Raw genomic sequence first — 20,414 nt, forward strand, 5'->3', positions numbered from 1 at the left:
GGCTTTGTGTAACTGAAAACAGTTAATACGATTGGATTAACGGTTCATTTTGGAAGGATCAACCCATCTAGAGAAGGCAAACATTCAGTTATGATGTATTCATTTATAAAGGCCTGGTTCATTTTTACATTTTGAGCTTTTTTTTTTTTTTACATTAACTTTGAGTGCTGAGCCAAATTTTCTGGAAGATCTCACAGAACCAAAGACTTTATTTTTTTTGTTTTTAAGTATTTTGTTATTTTTCTGTGAAGCTAGAGACCTCAGTTTCTCAGTTCTGTCAGAGTTGATCATCTAAATGTTTGTTATTGTGGAATAAACTGACTGGAGCTGAAGGCCAGTCCTCTAATCGTACTGCTGGTGAAAGTGCACGGCACTTCTGTGTCTTCATCATCTTTAACAAGATGATGTAAAAAAAAAAACACAAAAAACAAGAAAACTCTGGCTTTTGTTTTGGTTTTACCCTCCTAGAATTTAGTCCTAAAGTTTTCATTAACGCCACAAAGCTTCTTTGCTTTGGAAAAAATCTATTTTACTGCATCTTTATGATGTAAGATGTGACCAAATGTTGATTACTGATGTCTTTCTCACTAGTTTTTATAGCTCCTAGTAACATGTCACTGTGACAAATGCTTTTGTAATTAGTTTTTCCCAAGACTAGTTTTTCACATCACCCCACATCATCTTCTGCTGCAGGTACTGTGATGAAAGCATCCTAAAGGTTTACAGGACTCATGCGGTACAATTATACTGAAAAGTAATGGATTACGAATGGATTACTTTTAACCCTTGTGCTATCTTAGATGACCCCACCTGTCTAGTAGGTCTGGATGACCCAACTCCCAATGTTAAAGTGCCTAAGATAGCACAAGGGTTACAGAGTAACAGGTAATTTGTTGGGTATTCTAGCTGGGGGATGACTGGTACAGTGCTGCATGTGACTCATGCTTGTCTGTAAATATCGTCTACGACATTTTTGAAGAGTAGTCTGTCCCTCCACAGCCTCGTCCTCGGCCTGTCCCCTCATACAACAATGTCCTTGTCTCCGATACACAAGATGTGTCATTGTCCAGGAAATCTAACCACATCAAGCCCCCTCATCTGCCTCCCTTTAATTACCCAGCATGCTTTGCTCCCCATGGCTAAATGAGCTCTTTTGTTTTGGTGAGCTTTTGTTGACGTACACTCTGGTCTCGCTCCTGTGAACTGTGAAACTGACTTCTCTGTGTCTGTGGTCTCGTGTTCCCTGCAGAGGGCTCAATTACATGACGGCGAGCCATTTCTGACCCCGGGCGGGTGTGGGAGCTCCTGGGACAGGAAGGTACACCGGAGTTGTGCGTGGAGCTCCATCCTCACACGCTCTGACTCTAGCTGTGTCATAATCATCATCAGTATGACCATCACTGAGTTTTCTTATGAAATCGATGAAGGTATCTGCTGTCACTTACTCATTGATAGGAGCTGCAGCTACTTTCAGTTTTAAAGAAAAAACACAGGAATTGTTTTTTTCAGACTCAGAAATCAGAGCATTTTTTTTCCTGTTGCATCTTGTTGTTGTGGTTGTGCAGCATGTTCTGATGAGGCTGACATGCATTTTGAAGGCGGCTGTCAGCGGAGACTGACTGCTGCTGTAAAGACGGGCTGGCCTTTGACCCGCCGCCCACAAAACAAGGAGGAGCTTTCACTCCTGGATTGAAGAATGACTCGGGTTTGGCGTATAAAGGTCTTTTATGGTGGGCTGGAAGCAGCTCCAGCAGAGGGACTAAACGGATCCCAGAGCAGCGGGGGCAGCCTCAGACAGAGCCAGCTGTGGAGCCCAGCACCGTCCGGTCTTCTTTCAGAAGGTTTTCATCTCTTTCTGACAGTTTCTAACTCTGCGGTAAGCCGACTGCCCAAATGTTAATGATGAAGGTTTTTTGTGGTAACAATGTATGACTCAATGCTGGGGTTGAAGGGAGCTGAGTGTGGTTTGCTAGTGAAATTCCAGCAGATGTTCAGAAACTCTATGGTCATTTCGGATTAGCTTGGTATGATTTCTCATCCATCAGTTCCACTCAGGCTGAGTTAGTCCCTGTCAGAGCTACATCTCAGGATTTACCTTTCATCTGAACCAATCAGAGGAAGATCTTTTAAGTCTTAACCCTTGTGCTATTGTCGGCACTTTAACATTGGGAGTTGGGTCATCTAGACCCACTAGACAGTGCTCTGAACCTTTTTTCTTCAATGATTTGTGAACCTCACTGGTGTCCATGGATTACATGAAATCTTTCCACCTTTCTCCACCTTTGTCATGGTAGGGAGAACACGTCAATGGAAGGGGGGGGTCATCTAAGATAGCACAAGGGTTAAGGGTAAATTGCTCGCTAAAATACAAACATTCTTGCAATGTTCCATATATTTCTGTCTATTCTTTTTGATTTACTGGACTTTGTTTGTATTCTTTCTTTAAAGTTTTTAGTCCAACCCTAATATTTTATCATTTTAGAAGATTAGAAAATGGATCCTTTGATGAAACACTTTTTTTTTCATTTTTCCTTTTTGGCGCTGGAGAAGAGAAGCTGAAAGAGCTTGGAACAACATTTCAGTTTTAGCTGCAGGGACATGCAGGAAGGACTTTCTTCTTCATCACATGTGGAAAAGGTCTGAGACCACAAAATTAGCTGATTGCAAACTTCTGACAGATCGAAGACACCTGCTGCACCTCATCCATTGAGAGTCTTGCTGTGGGATAGAGTTGTTCTTTTTGCTCTTATGGGTTCATGCCTGCAGCATTTTACATGAGATGAAAAAAAACATTAAAGGGAGATATTTTCATCTCTGTGTCTTCTTTTGATCAGACAGGCCAGCTGGACCAATGAATTCAATTCCTCGAAGCGTAAATAATAACAGTTTGTCAAAAAAACAGAGAAAAGATTAAACATAGCAGACATGATTGACAACTCTGCCTGACTGACATGATGTCCTGTTGGCCTTCACTGCAGTTATCTGGACTCTGTCAAAGTAGCTTAAATATTCCTTTTTTTTTTTTTTTTTTTTTAACTTGTCCTGTCCAACAGCTAGGCAAACAGATGAGAGCTGAGGGCCTCTTGTGTTGGACATATTTTATTCTAACAAGAGGGGTTATTCATCTTCAGACAAACCAAAGGTATGTCTGAATAAACCCCTTTTGTAATTGAGGCCAAACTTTATTAATTTCAATCATGTTTGAAAATCTTTGGTGTTGGACCGGACGGAAAAGGAAAGAGGGGAAGAAGAGAGAGGGACGTTAGAGAGAGGGGGGGTAGGAGGGTGATAATAGGAGGGGAAAGGGGGTAAGACCATGAAGCAGCATAGAGCAGGCAGGTTTACTGGTTGTTTATCGTTACGGTACGGTTCAAATGTAGTACAAAAAGGGCGGGGCCTGTTCACACACACTCAAATATTATCAACACACCTGCTAGCCGCAGAAATGTCCACATGTCAACATGCACACAAAACAGATAGTGTTCACGAACGCATACTTATGCCTTTAAACCAACTAGTGTGAAATCTTTCATTCATTCAATCATGCAAACTATTAGTGCAAAGGTGAGCTAACTCCTGTGCTCAGGTGAGTGTTTATGTTCTTCTAAAATGGATGGTGGAATGTGAAAAGAAGGAGGAGGAGCGCCCAGCCACCCCCACACCCATACCCCCGCCGCAGCAGCAGCGGCAGCCGGAATTCCCCCAGCGCCACACGGGAACAGGCAGGGAACAACCGCCCCCCGGGCGACCAAGACCGCCACCCAGGCCAGGGCCAGCTTAAATATTCCTGCCCCAATACCTGAACCAATTTGAGAGACGATGCTTTCACTGAACCACAGGAGCCTAAAGAAGCTCAGATCTGACACCAGTGTGTCTGCAGTTAAGGGAAATTCTTCAGACTGGCTTCATGTTTGGAAGAAAAACTTATGCCAACAGCTTTATATGAAAATTCAATCAGTAAATGTTTCTGCTATGTCATCTTATTTCACCACTGAGGTACAGAAAAGGTCATGAAGCAGGACCTTTGGGGATTCAAACAGTTAAAAGGCCTTCCAGACATGTTTTGAAGCTGAATAATCTGGACTTGAAATCTTCTGTCTGATGAAGCAACCCTTTCATTTGTGGTGAAACCATTCAAAGAAAGAAGACTTTAAGTCCAGATTCATCACCAAGACGACGTCTAGATGTACTGTAGAAGTAATAATTCTGTTGATTTTATCTCCAGAGCAACCATTTTGTGTTTTGGTCGCCTTTTGATGACAGACAGATCGATAGCAGTTTCAGACAAATTGGCAAAAGTAAACTTTTTGTTGTCCTTAGCAACAGTGGTTTTATGCTAACCACGCCCACATTCCTTATATGTCCATATCCAGTGTTTTTCAATGTACGTATTCAGTTTCAGGCATGAATGCATGCCTTCAAATTTCACAGTAGTCCATTGAAAAACATAGGAGTTATAACAGTGCACCACTTTGCTAGCTCGCCACGCGCACGCCATTCAAAATCTACAACTTCTAATTCCAACATTTATTCCACAGTAGCTTGCCATTGATGCCCGAGAAGTTTCGAGACGATCGATGAAAATTCCAACGACAAGTTTACGTTTGAATCCGGTGGCAAAGGTGTTTTTTATAGAAAATAAAGGATGGGGGCCTTTTCCCAAGGTCAAAGGTCAACGACACTTCTGTGGTGTTTGTAGACTGGAGCTGGCAGCAAGTGTGTGCAATTGCGTGAAAATCGCACAAACAAAAGTGTCGTTTTCCCATATTGTGGGAAAACACAAAAATCGCCAATTCTCAGAGTTCGCCACAAAATGGCCGCCAAGCCGTAGGTCGTGTGGCCGTCCCATAATGATTTCAAAACTTCTTTGGGATATCCCCGACACATGTGTTTGGGTTTCGCAACTGAAGTACATTTTGTTTGGCCCCATACGCGATTTTCGGCCCATTCATTTTTTTGACGGGATCGCTGGCCGTGATGTCATCGTCTTCGGGGGGGTGACGTTGACTTTGTGGAAAATTCATTCGCAATTCATCCCAAGTGTGTGCACGTTTTGGTGACTTTTCGAGCATGCGGCGGGGGTCAAATTCTCGCTGAAGGGCGGCGAAGTCGTCGTTCCAACTGCGAAAACAATATGGTCCTTGCAGTCAGTGACTGCTGCTGCGGGCCATAATAAGGGATGTGGAGTGCTGCAAAATGCGTGTCTGTGTCACAACTAATGCAGTTTTTGCTGCTGCACATAGAATACGGACATGAACCAATAGAGGGAGCCTAAGAGCCTATTAAAAATAATTAATAAATCATATAAATTATGATAACTCCTGTGGCAAGTGGATTCACAATTTTTCTGTTACACTGACAGGGAGCCTGTGCAGCCTGTGCAGAGATGTAACCCTTGTGCTATCTAAGATGACCCCCCCCCCTTACATTGACGTGTTCTCCCTACCATGACAAAGGTGGATAAAGGTGGAAAGATTTCATGTAATCCATGGACACCAGTGAAGATCACAAATCATTGAAGAAAAAAGGTTCAGAGCACTGTCTAGTGGGTCTAGATGACCCAACTCCCAATGCTAAAATGATTAGGATAGCACAGGGGTTAAAGATCGGTGTAATGTGCTTCCTCTTCCTGGTTCTCGTTAAAAGGTGTGCAGCAGAGTTCTGGACTAGCTGCGCGTGATTATGAGTGGTTTTCTTTACACAAGAAAGGAGGGCATTACGGTGATCCATCTTGATGTAATAAAAGCATGAACTAAGAGTTCAGCACTGGCTCTAGAGAGAAAGGGTCTCACTTGGGCGATATTCCTTAGATGGTAAAATGCAGTTTTAGTTAGTTGATTCACGTGTTGGTCAAAGCTCAGATCTGCTTCTAGTATCACACTGAGATTCTTTACTCTATCACATAAAGTCATACAGTTGGCTGATAGATAAAATTGGACCTCATCTCTCCCAGCTTCAGAACCGATAACCAAGACTTCAGTTTTGTCTTGGTTGAGCTGCAGAAAGTTCTCTCCCATCCACATTGTAATGTCTTCATTACAGCTTAAAAGTTTGAATGACAACCTTCATCGACAGCCAACTGACATGAGTTCCAGCTGGGAGTAAGGAGCTGACAGACTGCTGAATGTTTGTGTCCAGCGCAGACATTGACATGGAGAGGCAGGTGGTTCAACGCGCCAAAGAGGCCTTCCTGAGCGGCAGAGCACGAGGTCTGGAGTTCAGGCTGCAGCAGCTTCATGCCCTGCAGAGCATGATCACGGAGAAAGAGACCGAGATCTGCACCGCTCTTAAACAGGACATCAACCGGGTGAGTGGACCCCTGAGGAGGCAGCTTGACGATGACACTGAACAAAGCTTTGAGATGTGAGCTGGCTCTCCACAGAGCCAGTATGACACGCCGCTCCTGGAGCTGATTGGCATTGAGAATGAGATCAAGCTGGCCATAGAGAAGATTGCAGAGTGGACAGCTCCTCGACCGGTGGAGAAAAACCTTCTCACTATATCAGATGAAGTCTATGTCCAACCAGAGCCCCTGGGGGTGGTGCTCATCATCGGGGCATGGAATTATCCATGGGCCCTCACCCTGCTACCACTGATCGGAGCCATTGCAGCAGGTAAAGAGCCGGCAATCTGCAGTTCCTTGGCTAAATAATACAGGAAATCTTAGAACCTGGCAGTCCACAAGCACTGTTTAACAGTACATGGAGGATTTTGGTCTTGATATTTGCCGATCATTCCACCCCACAAAGAGAGCCTACACTTTTTTTTTTTCCACAGTTCATCAATCATTCTCCAAGCTACATTATTTACTGGTAAACAGCTACTTGTTGAGTTTAACTACAGAAGCACACACCCACCTCATTACTGTCAGTGATCACGCACCGGTCAACTCAAACTAAACAAAGAAAAGACAACTATTTCATCACTCATAGATCAAACAGGAAACACGAAACATGATCCAGGTGTGTCTTTTTAAACTTTTAACAAATCCCTTTACTTATTCCAAATTGATCCTTCAGACAATGACATTAATAGTTTTCTCAATAGCATAGATTTGCCCAGACCAACAGAAGAACACATTACAGCCCTAGAGTCCCCTCTTACTGAAGAAGAGCAACCCAAGGCACGAACCAACATGCCTAGCAAAAAAGCCCCAGGACCAGACGGCTTCCCAGCAGAATTTTACAAAGAGTTTTGGCCTACTTTAGCTCCAAAATTCCTTAGAATGACAACAGAAATTAAGGAAAATAATTACCTACCTCCAAATATGAAATCCGCCAACATTGTTTTACTTCGGAAACCTGGGAAATATCCCACATCACCGTCCAGCTACCGACCCATATCCCTGATTATCGCAGATCTTAAAATGATCTCCTAAGCTTTTCCAGGAAGGCTGGACAAGGTGGTGCCTTCCCTTGTACATCCTGACCAAACAGGCTTTGTAAAGGGAAGGCATTCCTACTCTTAACATGCGCAGATTATTCAACCTCATGCATCACAACTATATAACCCAGAAGCAACCACTTTGTCACTGGATGCAGAAAAGGCTTTTGATAGGGTTAACTGGAAATTCCCTATGGCAACCTTGAATAAATTGGACTTTGGACAATCCTTTATTAACTGGATTCAAATATTATAAGCCTCTCCTAACGCTCGTGTCAGAACAAATGATCAAACATCTCCAAGTTTTAACTTACGAAGAGGGACCAGACGAGGCTTTCCACCATCACCCTCTTTATTTGCACTCTTTCTTGAACCTCTAGCTGCTGGAATTAGGCAAAGCCAAGATACTGAAGGAATTCAGACCAGAATTGTAGAACATAAGTCTTTATGCAGATTGTGTTTTATTATTTACTCCAAATTCACAACATTCCATTTGCAAAACCATCTCCCTAATTAATACATTCTCCTCAGTGTCAGAATACTCCATAAATGGGTCTAAGAGCACAGTTCTTCCAATTATTTGTAACAATCTAAACCCATCATCCGTTAAATTACAAACAGGCAATATAAGGCACTTAGGTATAAATATTTCCTCTTGGCTTTCTGATCTGTTCAAGTTAAACCACACCCAACTCCTTAAAACAATTGAGGCTGATCTCACTAGGTGGAAAAATCTACTCGTTTCCCTGATATAGAAAGTTGCCACCATAAAAATGATGATTCTTCCCAAAGTTAACCATTTGTTTTCAATGATTCATTGCAAAACTCAAACCACTTGGTGCAAATCATTAGACTCATTTATCTCCCAATTCATTTGGAAAGGTAAACCACCAAGGATCAGTCTGAAAACTGTTCAGAAATCTAAAGACAGAGGAGGACTAGGCCTACCAAACTTCCAGGATGATTACTTTGCAAACAGATTACTTTATGTCCTAAAATGGCTTAAATCTGATAATTATATATTAATCTTGGATAGACATAGAGCACACTATGTGATAACCTAAATATCTCTAATGTGCCTTTTTCAGTTCTAAAATTAAACATCACAAGTGCTTCAGAAGTTTAAACATCAGCTCATCTATAACAGTCTGGTGGGATTTTCTTTTCTTTACATTAATTCCATGCAAACTCACCCCCATTTGAAACAACCCTGACATCTTAATAAACAAAAACATGATTTACTTTACTTCATGGAAGAACAAAGGGATCCAACAGTTTCAGTATATAATTGAAAATAGAACATTTATACCCATCCCAACGCTGTGTTAAATCTATGGGATAAGCAAAAACAAATTTCTAGGATACCAGCAAATCAAATCAATAAATACTAAATACTGCTTGACCGAAATAGACCTCGAACTCCCTCCTACAGAAACACAATTCATGGACTTTAACACACCAAAGCTTACCTCCAACATTTACAAATTGGTATCTAATATAGATGACACAATTTACCTGTTCATAGCCAAATGAGAGTCTGAATTCTAGTGACTAATTTTGGCTACAGATTTGTCTGAATGCCTTTGATATGACCAACAGTCCTAATCTGCAGTTTATTCAATACAAGATTCTCCCCGAAACTCACCACATTATTGTCCCAAGAACAGGCAGATGGCTGGATCCAACTGCAGCAGGTTATTAGCTCAGCTAAAAGTCCACAAAGCTAAATCAGGGCCAGGCAGTCATGGATCAATCACGAGCACAAGAGCATAAGGGAAGTAGCAGTGGGTAGTCAGGATCCAGGCGAGATTCAGGGCAGGCGGCAGGCAAACAGAGTCAGAGGCAAAGCAGGGTCAAGAGACAGAAGATCAGATCCAGCTATAACGCTCGGTAATTCAGGCAGACTGGCACAGACAATACTTCACACTGAGTGAGGCACAGTGCAGTGTTTAAGTATGCTGTGGTTGATTGAGTGAATCAGATTCAGGTGTGCAGCATCCAGGAGGTGTGTGCTGGGGTTTCCGGGAGATGTAGTGTGGTTAGAACTCTGGAGATGGTCCCCACTGGTGACTAGAGGGGGAGACACAGCTCTGACTTCTGATAATTAGATGCACCAGTAGCAACAAAGACAACTATATGCACGCCCTGTGGTTCTGTTCACCTGTCCGAACGTTCTTGTGTAAGGTTTGTAAGGATTTATCAATATGGCTTAAATATAAGGTGCCTGCATGTCCCAAACTCTGTTTATTAGGTAAACAAAATAACATTAAAATGAAAACTAACAAAGCACTCATGGTTCCCACTGCTTTATGTATCGCAAAGAAAACTATCCTCCTCAACTGGAAATCCAAAAATAATCTTAGCATTAATCAAAACAGAAATCTCATGTCAGATTATTTTAGTTTAGAGATTATGTCCGGTCATATATATATATGCAAATATATATATATATATATATATATATATATATATATATATATATATATATATATATATATATATATATATATATATATATATATATATATATATATATATATATATATATATATATAATATATCATATCACTATTATATTATATATTATTATTACTAGTTTATATTATTTTATATTTTATATATATATATGAACCAGCTGATAAGAGATGGGACTCACCCTGAATGGCTAACGGAAGAGCGAACGATCCTGATCCAGAAGGATCCCTCAAATGGTGCATTCCCATCCAACTACCGGCCAATAACCTGTCTCTCCACAACATGGAAGCTCATATCAGGCATCATTGCAACCATGATAAATAGGCACATAGATCAATACATAAGCATCACCCAGAAAGGCATTGGTACAGACTCCAGAAGAGCCAAACACCAACTCCTGGTTGACAGAACAGTCGCTTAAGACTGCAGGTCACAACACACCAACCTCTGCACAGCCTTGATTGATTACAAGAAAGCCTATGACTCAATGCCAAACACGTGGATCATTGAATGCTTGGAGCTGTACAACATCGACAGGATTCTAAGAGCCTTCATAGGAAAACCACCCCTTGAAGCCAATGGCAAGGCACTTGCGCAAGTGTCTAGTGATGCTCTGTCCCCACTGCTGTTCTGCATAGGTCTGAACCCCCTCAGCCAAATAATCAACAAGACTGGCTATGGATACCGACTCAGAAATGGGGTCAACATCAGTCACCTCCTCTACATGGATGACATCAAGCTATATGCTAAGAGCGAGCGCGACATTGACTCCCTGATCCACACCACCAGGATCTACAGTACTGACATTGGGATGTCATTCAGGCTCGAGAAATGTAGCCGGATGGTGACAAAGAGAGAAAAGGTAGTCCACACAGAAGGGTTCTCACTCCCAGAAGGAACCATGGCAGACATTGAGGACAGTTACAAGTACCTTGGAATTCTGCAGGCAAATGGCAACCTGGAGCAGGCAACAAGGAAAGCTGCAACAGCTAAATACCTCCAACGAGTAAGGCAAGTCCTGAGAAGCCAGCTCAATGGCAAAAATAAGACCCGGGCAATAAACAGCTACGCACTGCCAGTTATCAGATACCCTGCAGGAATAATAAGATGGCCAAAGGAAGAGACACAGACCACGGATGTTAAAACACGAAAGCTCCTCACCGTGCATGGAGGGTTCCATCCCAAATCCAGCACCCTGAGACTGTATGCTAGCTGCAAGGAAGGAGGCCAAGGACTAGTGAGCGTGGAAGCCACTATCCAGGATGAAACATCCAAGATGCATGAAAACATCAAGCTCAAGGCCCCAACTGACAGTGTGCTCAGTGAATGTCTCAGGCAATGGAGAGCAGAGGATGCAGTGCTGGAGGACAGATCCTCATGGGCAGCCGATCTTGTGGAGGATTTCTGCTGACAGAGAACTTCATGAAAAAGGTGCAGTAGGGAACACTTGCACTGTTTCAGTGGGTCTGGAGGAATCCCGCAGCTGCCTGGGGCTTTCCTTGAGGCCAGGTTATCAAAAACCATGTTGAGCTCTTCTGCTGTTGGCTCATCAAGTTCTTCCATGGTTGGCAGGCATTCAATGGCTTCTAATGCTGTGGAGGTCACCATGTTCCATCTGGAGTAGAGGTTGGAGTAGTATTCCACCTATCTCCCCAGCTGTTGTTGTTTGTCAGAGATAATTTCTCCAGTAGATGACTTGAGGGGTGTTGTTTTGCTCTGGGTAGGGCCCAGCGCTTTCTAGATTCCATCGTACATGCCTCTTGTGTTCCTTTATATGGATGCTTTCTGGATGTCGTTGCTGAGCTGCTGCCAATATTTGTTTGCACAGTGTCTGGCAACCTGTTGAGCCTTGCTGCTAATAGTTCTTGGTGACCGCTTGTATTCTGGGAGGGTGGCGCACTTGACTTCTATGACTGGAATCATCTCAGAAGACTTTGCTTCAAACGAGTCGTGCGTCTTTGTGGTCCTCTTTCCAAAGGTTGCCAGGGCAGTGTTCTGCATTGTGTTTCTCAGTGTTTCCCACTTTTACACGGCAGAGTCTCCTCTCTGTGTGGCGTCAAGTTCCTTCTCAAAGACCTCTGCGAATTTCTGCGTCAGGTCAGGCTGCGACATCTTGCTGACGTCGATGCGAAGATTTCCTTATTTTCTTGAATGATAAAACCTCTTTGGGCTCAGCCTGATCTTGCAGCACAGTAAGGAGTGGTCTGTGTTGCAGTCAGCACTGTGATAAGAGCGTATGTGCAGAACGCAATTTATAGCTGAGCGGCAAATTAGCATAAGGTCCAATTGGTGCCAGTGTTTCAAGCGCGGAGACCTTATGCTGGGGCTTGGTCTGAAAGTATGAGTTGGCGATGCACACTCTGGCATTGAAGTCACCCAGAAGGATGTGCTGTTCCATGACGGGGATGCTGTTAATGACAGATGTAAGGTTCTCATAGAACTGGTCTTTAGTTTAAAATGTTGTGTTCAGAGTTGGGGCATATACGCTGACGAGGGTGATAGAGCCTGTGGTGGTGTTGAGACAAAGGGTGAGGAGTCGTTCTGAGCCATTACTGCCTGGTTCTACCAAACCCAGTAGGCTGTTTTTCACCACGAAAGCTACGCCATGCTGTCTGGGCTCGTCTGGGACCATTCCCTGCCAGTAGAAGGTGTAGTCTTTTTCTTTCAGAATGCCTGAGTCTGGCAATTGCATTTCCTGTAGGGTGGCTATGTCTATGTTCAGCCTCAGAAGTTTGTTGTTGATGACTGCTGTCATTCATAAGTTGTCAATGTCCCGTACATCTTCGGAGAGGCCCGTCAACATTGTACGGACATTCCAACATCCCAGTTAAAGATGTGGTCTCTTTTTCAGTGTTTTATTGCCATGCACCCAGTAAGGAAAGCAGACTGTGGCGAGGCAGTACCTGACTGTCTGGGAGTGCTGCCCAGCTTTAGGCAGGCAGAAACTGCTCAGTGAGACTCGAAGATCCCTCTCACCGTCTGGGACAACCCCTTTGCGCCTTGCTCTACGCCAATTGAGCTATGGCTTATAACCGGTAAACTGTCGCTCCCTGTGTTGTTTCCGTGCTAGTGCATTAGCAAAGCTGGAGTGTCCTCTCCAGGGTATTGCTCGAGAATGCTAGCCAGGGCGATGTAATATGGAGGACAAGCTATTGCCCACGTAGCAGGTTCCCCCTCTCCACGTCGTCAATGTATCTAAAGGAACAGCAAGGCGGCTACAATTTTGCATTGGCGCCATCGCAGGAGCGTGTCGAACTACCTTAGGGACTCCGACTCCAGATTTTTCCTCAAGATTTACTCCTGAACCCTTTTCCATGGAAGAAATTAGCCGCAAGACAACGGAGGGTTGAAATCAGGGTTTTCCTTCCCCTAGATGAATTGCCTTCCTGGGTGGACAAGTATCATCTCCCTGAAGCACCTGGTTATAAGGTGCCAGTGACCTGCCTGCGCCCCTTCTCCTGTTGTTGAAAACGGTTCCGCCGGCTTTAGATGGTAAACCGCACACGAAGGCCAGGAGCTGGACTTGCTTGTCAGCGTCTATTGGAGATGTGCGCCGTGAAGGGGTATTTTATAGACAGAGGGAGCTTATCCCCACTACCACCTCCTGGCTATGACAATTTTGGAACAGTAAGATCAAAAACTCCTTACGCTCTTCTTTATATGAAGAATGACTCAACAGTAAGTAACAGTAACAGTTTTGTTGGGCTTTTTCCAGGTCCCTGTGTTTTTTCAGTTCTGTTGTCTAAGTATGTTTGTCAAGATCCAACAATAAAACATCCTGCTACAGAATCGAGCATTAAAAGCAGAGACATACTGGTATTGTAAATCATCAACATGATCCCAAGATGGGCAGATGATAACAGATACCATAACTGATCAGTTTATTGCCGTTCTAAATGGGCCCCAATTGAGTTTTTCAGCTACAGTTCTGCAGATAGAAGCTGGTTCAGATGTCCTCAGTCAGCCAGGGATGTCAGCCTCACCTGCTGCTTTGAACAAAAAGACAGTCTGTGCACAACATTTGGCTGCTAAAATACTTCAAACGAAGGGATCGTTAACCCACATTTTATTATAACTCCAACAATACAACAAAGACTTGACACAGGTCTGACGCTTTATTTCACTAACTTGGAATTTGTTTCCTCCTAAGAAAAGTTGCAGGCTTAATTTGCTCTTCTTTATGACCGTGTGACCATTTTCTATGTATTAAATTTTGGTCTTTCGTAATACGTGGGTGCTATACTTAATTGGTGTTTCTTGAGCTCGTCATTCGTCGATGTGTTCGGATGTCTTTCGAGGGTTTCGGCTGACGGGCTTTTATGCGATTACAGTTTTTGATCGGTTGAGTACTAAGCAGCTCATGAGTAGTTTACGTAGTTAATATGCTGTGATTGTGTAAATCTTACACAATTGTGTGTGACATTTGTGAGATACATACACATATTTGTGACTTTGTGTCTAACGGATTTTTTCATGAACGTACCACCGATGGATAACTTTTATATCACCTATCTGGCAAACATAACCCGTTAAAATTATGTAATTGACACAAAAATCACTCATTTCAGATTAATTTTTATTTAAAAAATATGCATAAGTAATACTCTGATGTTGTATATTATAATATAAACACGCATTAAAACTTCAACATTTTTATACAATCAATTTAGAAATTAACAGCGTAATTTTGAATTTAATATTAGTTTTAAATTAACATTTAAATAAACATAATTTAAATGCACTTAAAGTGTGAAGATTAAGGGGAAAACGAATAAATAAGATTTTAATCATTTTTCATAAAACAATTATAACATTGAAAATCAAATTTACAGGTCATATTTAAAAAGTGGAAGTTGTTTTTTATATACAATAATCAAACATAATTTCATGTCTTTATTTCTTGTAGCCTATGGATAGTAAAAATAGTAAAACTTTAGTTTTCAGAGGAGTAAGATGTCAGATGAGACTGATCAAAAAGAGGTTTTCAGCACAAATGAGAGAACCATGGTCATTTCTTTGGCCCCCCTTCTGCATAAGTGTCTGTATCAGTTCATTGTGGCATGGATGGAGGTGATCCTGCTATGGCACTGCACAGATGGAATGGAAGCCTGGACTGCTTTGATGTGTCCTAAGGTTATTTGCATCATTGGGTCTGGTTTCTCTTGACAACAGCTATTTGTCCGGTCAGGCGAGTTTGACGATTGAGCAGAGTGGCATCACGGTCGGTGACTCAGCGTTGGTTCCTCTGGCTGTGGTGCAGATGCTGAGTCTTGTTGGAAGATGAAATATACTGGTTTCTGTTTTAGCTTTGATCGCCAAAAGCTACTCAACAGTTTGATTTTTCAATTATTTGTAAGTATTTTACCTTGAACTGTATATCTACGGTTTCATGATTCTATATAATACACTTTCAAATAAAAAGGAAAAGTGGCTGAACAAAACAAAGTTAACATTATTTGTGCCCCACCATGACTTCTGTCAAGCTCTTTGCTATTTCTGAAAACCATGTTGATACTGTATTAAAATAAAACCTTCATAATGAGATGAAATTATGAAAGATATCCTGCTGTTCCTCTATTTGAAAATCCCCCTTGCTGAATTCTCATCCTCCTACTCAGCTGCTCTTCATCACATGATGAGCTCATCTCATTCACAGAAACCTGTGTTTTCCCTCAACAGGCAACGCAGCTGTGGTAAAACCGTCAGAGCTCAGCGAGTGCTCGTCCCTCCTGCTCCGAGCGCTGCTGCCCCGCTATCTGGACAAGGTCTGAACTGTTATTGTTGGTGGGACAGAATGACTGCAGTGTTATGGCTTGATGCAGCATCGGCACATTGCAGGTGTCAGGGCATCGCTGTGTGTTGGAATGTAATATTTTATTCATGCCACCCTGATCCTGTAAGTCATTGTGGTTTTGTTAAAACCAGCATCAGACAAAACAGCTGTTGTTGTGTCACAACGTCTCATCTCATGCAGAATCAGATACAATTGGAAGCCTTGGAAAGTCAAACATCTAATCTTGAATAGAGCAAACAATAAACATTTTGAAATTGGGCCAAGATTTTGTCCACAACATATAATAGACAAATATTAACATTTATAAAAACAGTATTGTTTTGAATCCTTCCTGTTCAGTATGTGATTACCAACATGGACGTCCCATTTGAACTAACAGTATCTGACCTCCCATTTTGGGATTTCACTCCAGGACACAACAGAGCTTCTGGAAAATGTCCATCCATCTTTTCTTCTGAGAGACTGCCTTTGACATCACATTCAAAGCCTACAGACCTGCATTCAATCAACAGCAACCAGAGATTCTCCCAGTCAAATCTTTTTCAAACTTTTTGTGTGTGTGCTTTTTTCAGTCGTTTTTTGGCTCCAGAGACTTAACAGCTTTGGTTAAGTGTTTCTGGGGTTTGTTGTAAATGAAATGAGGCCTCATGTAATTGGTGGGATCAGTTGTCCTTTCAGTCAGATTGACAGCTAATCTGAACTTGTCAAGAATTCAGATTATGTCACGTGACTCTAAGCAGCATCACATGACGTTTACTGTATACATTCTAGAATCATGAGATGGCGAGTTAAAAACCATGTCATCAGCAGGTCCTGGGCCCTTATTGAGAGGCCAGATGTGTTTACTAATGATTAAAGGAGTCTGCTTTCAATTTTTCTGGACAAAGCTATGCAGAATGTTAATGAGTATGAAGATATGGCAAACAGAACATTAAAGTCAGGTTCTTTTGTTTTTCTTTCATCCCATGACAGTCAGATCTGCTCCATACAGTTTAACTGAAGTGGGTCTTTGTTCCCATTTAGGGCCCCTTGATGAGAATAACGAATGAATGTTTTTGCTTTAAGAGTAAATGATGTGTCTCACTTTAGGATGGGATGAGAAATGTCTTTTTAGATTGATTTGTAGAAACTGTTGCTTCTCAAATCATTGCTTAACAAATGTTTGTTTTTTTTTGACTACCTGAGAGTATGATCGTTAAGGAATTGAGTCAACCTTTGACACTTTGCTTGTATGCCCAAACCTTTGTTCCAGGATCTGTATCCAGTTGTGATGGGCGGAGCCGCAGAGACCCAGGAGCTGCTGCGGCTCAGGTTTGACCATGTCTTTTACACGGGCAGCAGCGCTGTGGGCAAACTGGTGATGGAAGCTGCAGCTCGCCACCTCACCCCAGTTACTCTGGAGCTAGGGGGGAAGAGCCCCTGCTACATCGACAAGGACTGCGACATCCGGGTCGCATGCCGGTAACGCCTACACTCTAGAGAGGCTCATCACGAAAAGCACATACTGAAAAACCTTTAACATTAAAACTCAAGAAAGGTGTTGTTGCCTGCAAAGGTTCAGTAACTTATGAGGGTTAAAAACATTGCAAAACAAATGGACTTTGTGTCCGCTGTGTGTCTGTAGTCAGGTTAAATGAGTCAGTTAGAATTGACCAAAGCTGTGCTTGAATTAGCAGAAGACTTCCCTTTTTAGCAGAAGACTCCGCTTCAGTCATCTGAAAATCTGGAAAGAAAACGTGACATTAGTGCTTCTGTGAACAGCCGCATCACGTGGGGGAAGTTTGTCAACTGTGGACAGACTTGCATCGCCCCCGACTACATCCTGTGTGAGCCCTGCATCCAGAGCCGAGTGATTGAATGCATCAGGCGCACGCTGCTGGTAACCCCGCCTCTTCTGGAGGAGTCTCCTCATTGGGTGAAGCTGGAGGGTCAAATCTGGACTTTTTTTTTTAAATCTCCCTCCAGGAATTTTACGGAGCTGACCCCAAGTGCTCGGCGGACTACAGCAGAATCATCAACCAGCGACACTTCACCCGAATCATGAGCCTGATGGAGGGTTACACCCCTGTGGTGGGGGGTCAGAGTGACCCCTCACAATGCTACATTGGTGGGCATTTCTAGCCAGTGCATGCCAGACAATGACATGTTTTTGAGTTGAGGTCTAAAAGATCTTTTGTTGGAAAGCTCCCACAGTACTGAAAGATGTGCCCCCCCATTCCCGGCTGATGCAGGAAGAGATTTTTGGTCCTGTGCTGCCCATTGTGACTGTCAGTGACATGGACGACGCCATCAACTTCATCAATGAGAGGGAGAAACCCCTGGCTCTCTATATCTTCTGCTCCAACAAAAAGGTAAAAAAGTGGATCATTTTGGAGAAGTTTGGATTTTGCAGCTGCTCCTCATTTGTCCTCTCTTCATCTTTCTCCTGTTCACTCGCGGTTCTCAGGAGGCAAAGAGGATGATTGAGGAGACCACAAGTGGAGGAGTGACAGTCAACGATGTCATGATGCACTACAGTCTCAGCTCTCTTCCCTTTGGTGGAGTGGGTGAGAATGAGGATCCTTCTAGCATGTTTGCATTTGTGCATGTTCTACAAATCAATATTAACTCATTGACTTGATTCTTTTGGAGATTGAAAACTTGGTGAGTACAAAAAAAAAACAGTTTCATGAACTCAGAGAATTAGCAGAGCTTCGTACCTCCTCACCTAGATTGCATGAAGGAACGTCCTGCTGGAGCAGAAGGAGCTCACTGTCCGGTTGCTGCACTTCCACAGTTTGCCCCTCTGCCTCTGTTGCCTGGTTACCATTTAGGGTTTTTGCTGAAAAGCACATCAGAAGAAAGAAAAAGCTGGGAAAAGGGGGAGTCGTTATCCCAAAAACCACAGACACGTTTTTATTCACCTGTTCTTCATTGACGTTTTCTGACCCAAATTCTCTTTTATATTTCTCATAATTTAAAGAACCAGATAAAGCAGTTAGATTAGTCACCGATTGATGTGCTGAACTCATTAGTCGGGGCTCAAACAAACCAAGAAAACTACTTTCTCAGGAACTTTAAAAGGTTACAGAAACACTAATAATGTCCTCTCCTTCCAGGTCAGAGCGGCATGGGCAGCTACCACGGCAAACACACTTTTGAGCGGCTAAGTCACCACAGAGCATGCATGCTCCGCTCACTCAACATGGAGAGTGTCAACCTGGCCCGTTACCCTCCCCAGGACCGGCGGCGGGCACGCAGGGCCAAGATGGCCCTCAGGTCCCCCTTGATTGACATGTCCAAGAGGACACTGATCTGGGCTGTAGTGGCCACCATCATCGGCATGGGCCTGTTCGTCACGCTGCTGGTCATCCTGCTCATCGCTGCCGGCCTGAACTGCACCTGCTGGTACTGGAGAGGTTTCTACAACTAGAGACACTGCAAGAAACCCCAGTCAACGTGCACACAAACACACATCTACACTCACACAAACACACCAATAAATGTTGATGAAAACAGATGAGTTTTTGGTTTAACTTTATTTCTAGGATCTGTTTTTAAAAGCATGTTATTATAAAATTTTTGAGTCTACAAAGAAATCTGATGTCTATTTGTTACTGGTTCTATTTATGATCAACGCAATTTTAGTACCATGAATTTTTTGGGTGAATCTGTGTTGCAGATGTTCTTTTGTCAAAGTTTAATAATGGTTTTTTTTGTTCAGATTTTAAAGTCATTCTCAGAAATGTTCTCCTGGTTTTTCGTTACTAATTGCATATGATGAGTTTCCTCTTATGTAACGGCTTCTGACATTTCCACTTATGACCAAGAGATGGCAGCAGACCGCTGGATAAGATTTGCCAAAATCAGAAAAAAAAGTTCTTCTTTGAAACTTTCCAGACTTTTTCTTTAGCATCTCTCCGTACCCTGAATAAAATAAGTTCACTTAGACTTAGGAGTCATGTGCTGTGTGTGTTATTGTTGGCAGCTTTATCCAGTCTGTCTTCATTTTTACAGTAATCTGGGACTCCGTTTGCCTTTCAATCAGATTTGCTCAGTTTTAGGTAAACAATCAACCTGTTCTTAACCACATTACATGAACTAACCAAGTTAGTTTCACAGTTAAAGCTCTGCAGTGTTGCTGCATTGGTTTTCTTCATGTCCCACTCAGGAAGATACTTTAGGTGAGCAATTAATGGGGTTTCATGTGAGCTTTTCTCTTGCTCTTGGAGCAATAAATGTAATTAATATCAGCGCAGGGGCAGCATAGGGTGTGCATGCTGGGGTTTCCCTCTCAAACTGCACTCTGCTGTTGTGAGAAAGGCCTGCAGATTTATTCCATCTGATAAAACCTAATCTGAAAGAAGAACTACATTGTTGTTTTTGCACCTGAAAGTGTCTTAAAGTCTTGGCCGTGACATTTATAAAATATCGGGTCACAAAGAAACAATCCTAAAGTTTTTTTTCTCCATAAAATCAGCCTTTCAAAAACCATCCTGACAAAGTATTAACCACAACAAATGGATGAAGCATGCTTGAATGAGGAAGAACGTTATCTCTCCCTCAGTTCAGAAGTTAGGCAGATGACACAGAAAAACCTAACTTAGCTTTGAGACAGGAAATGCTGAAGTCAACACCCTGAAGACCAAGAACTAACTGGGAAGATCACTCGACATAGTATTACGCAATGCAAATCTGTTCCTGTTGGGGCTGTTAAATGCCTGAACCCCCTCAACCTAAATCGGTGGAGAAAGCAGCTCCTCACATGTTTTGTCAGTGCCAG

The 20,414-nt window shown here is 42.7% G+C and overlaps 1 protein-coding gene across 2 annotated transcripts; it reads left to right on the forward strand.

Annotated features, from left to right (window-relative positions):
* The first annotated feature begins 1,437 nt into the window (after window positions 1-1,437).
* LOC101160930 (fatty aldehyde dehydrogenase) lies at window positions 1,438-19,151 on the forward strand. 2 transcript variants are annotated; one of them, XM_011482998.3, is made up of 10 exons: window positions 1,438-1,876; window positions 6,139-6,307; window positions 6,383-6,614; window positions 15,538-15,623; window positions 16,905-17,113; window positions 17,414-17,531; window positions 17,618-17,759; window positions 17,837-18,003; window positions 18,099-18,198; window positions 18,751-19,151. In XM_011482998.3, the coding sequence occupies exons 2-10, from the start codon at window positions 6,152-6,154 to the stop codon at window positions 19,062-19,064; spliced, it is 1,524 nt and encodes a 507-aa protein (XP_011481300.1). In that variant the 5' UTR covers window positions 1,438-1,876; window positions 6,139-6,151; the 3' UTR covers window positions 19,065-19,151. The 2 variants fall into 2 exon arrangements, with proteins under 2 accessions (XP_011481300.1, XP_004075989.1); XM_004075941.4 differs by having other exon boundaries at window positions 6,144-6,307.
* Window positions 19,152-20,414: the final 1,263 nt, after the last annotated feature.

Source organism: Oryzias latipes, chromosome 13 (assembly GCF_002234675.1).
Source record: "Oryzias latipes chromosome 13, ASM223467v1".
NCBI classification, from domain to species: domain Eukaryota; kingdom Metazoa; phylum Chordata; class Actinopteri; order Beloniformes; family Adrianichthyidae; genus Oryzias; species Oryzias latipes.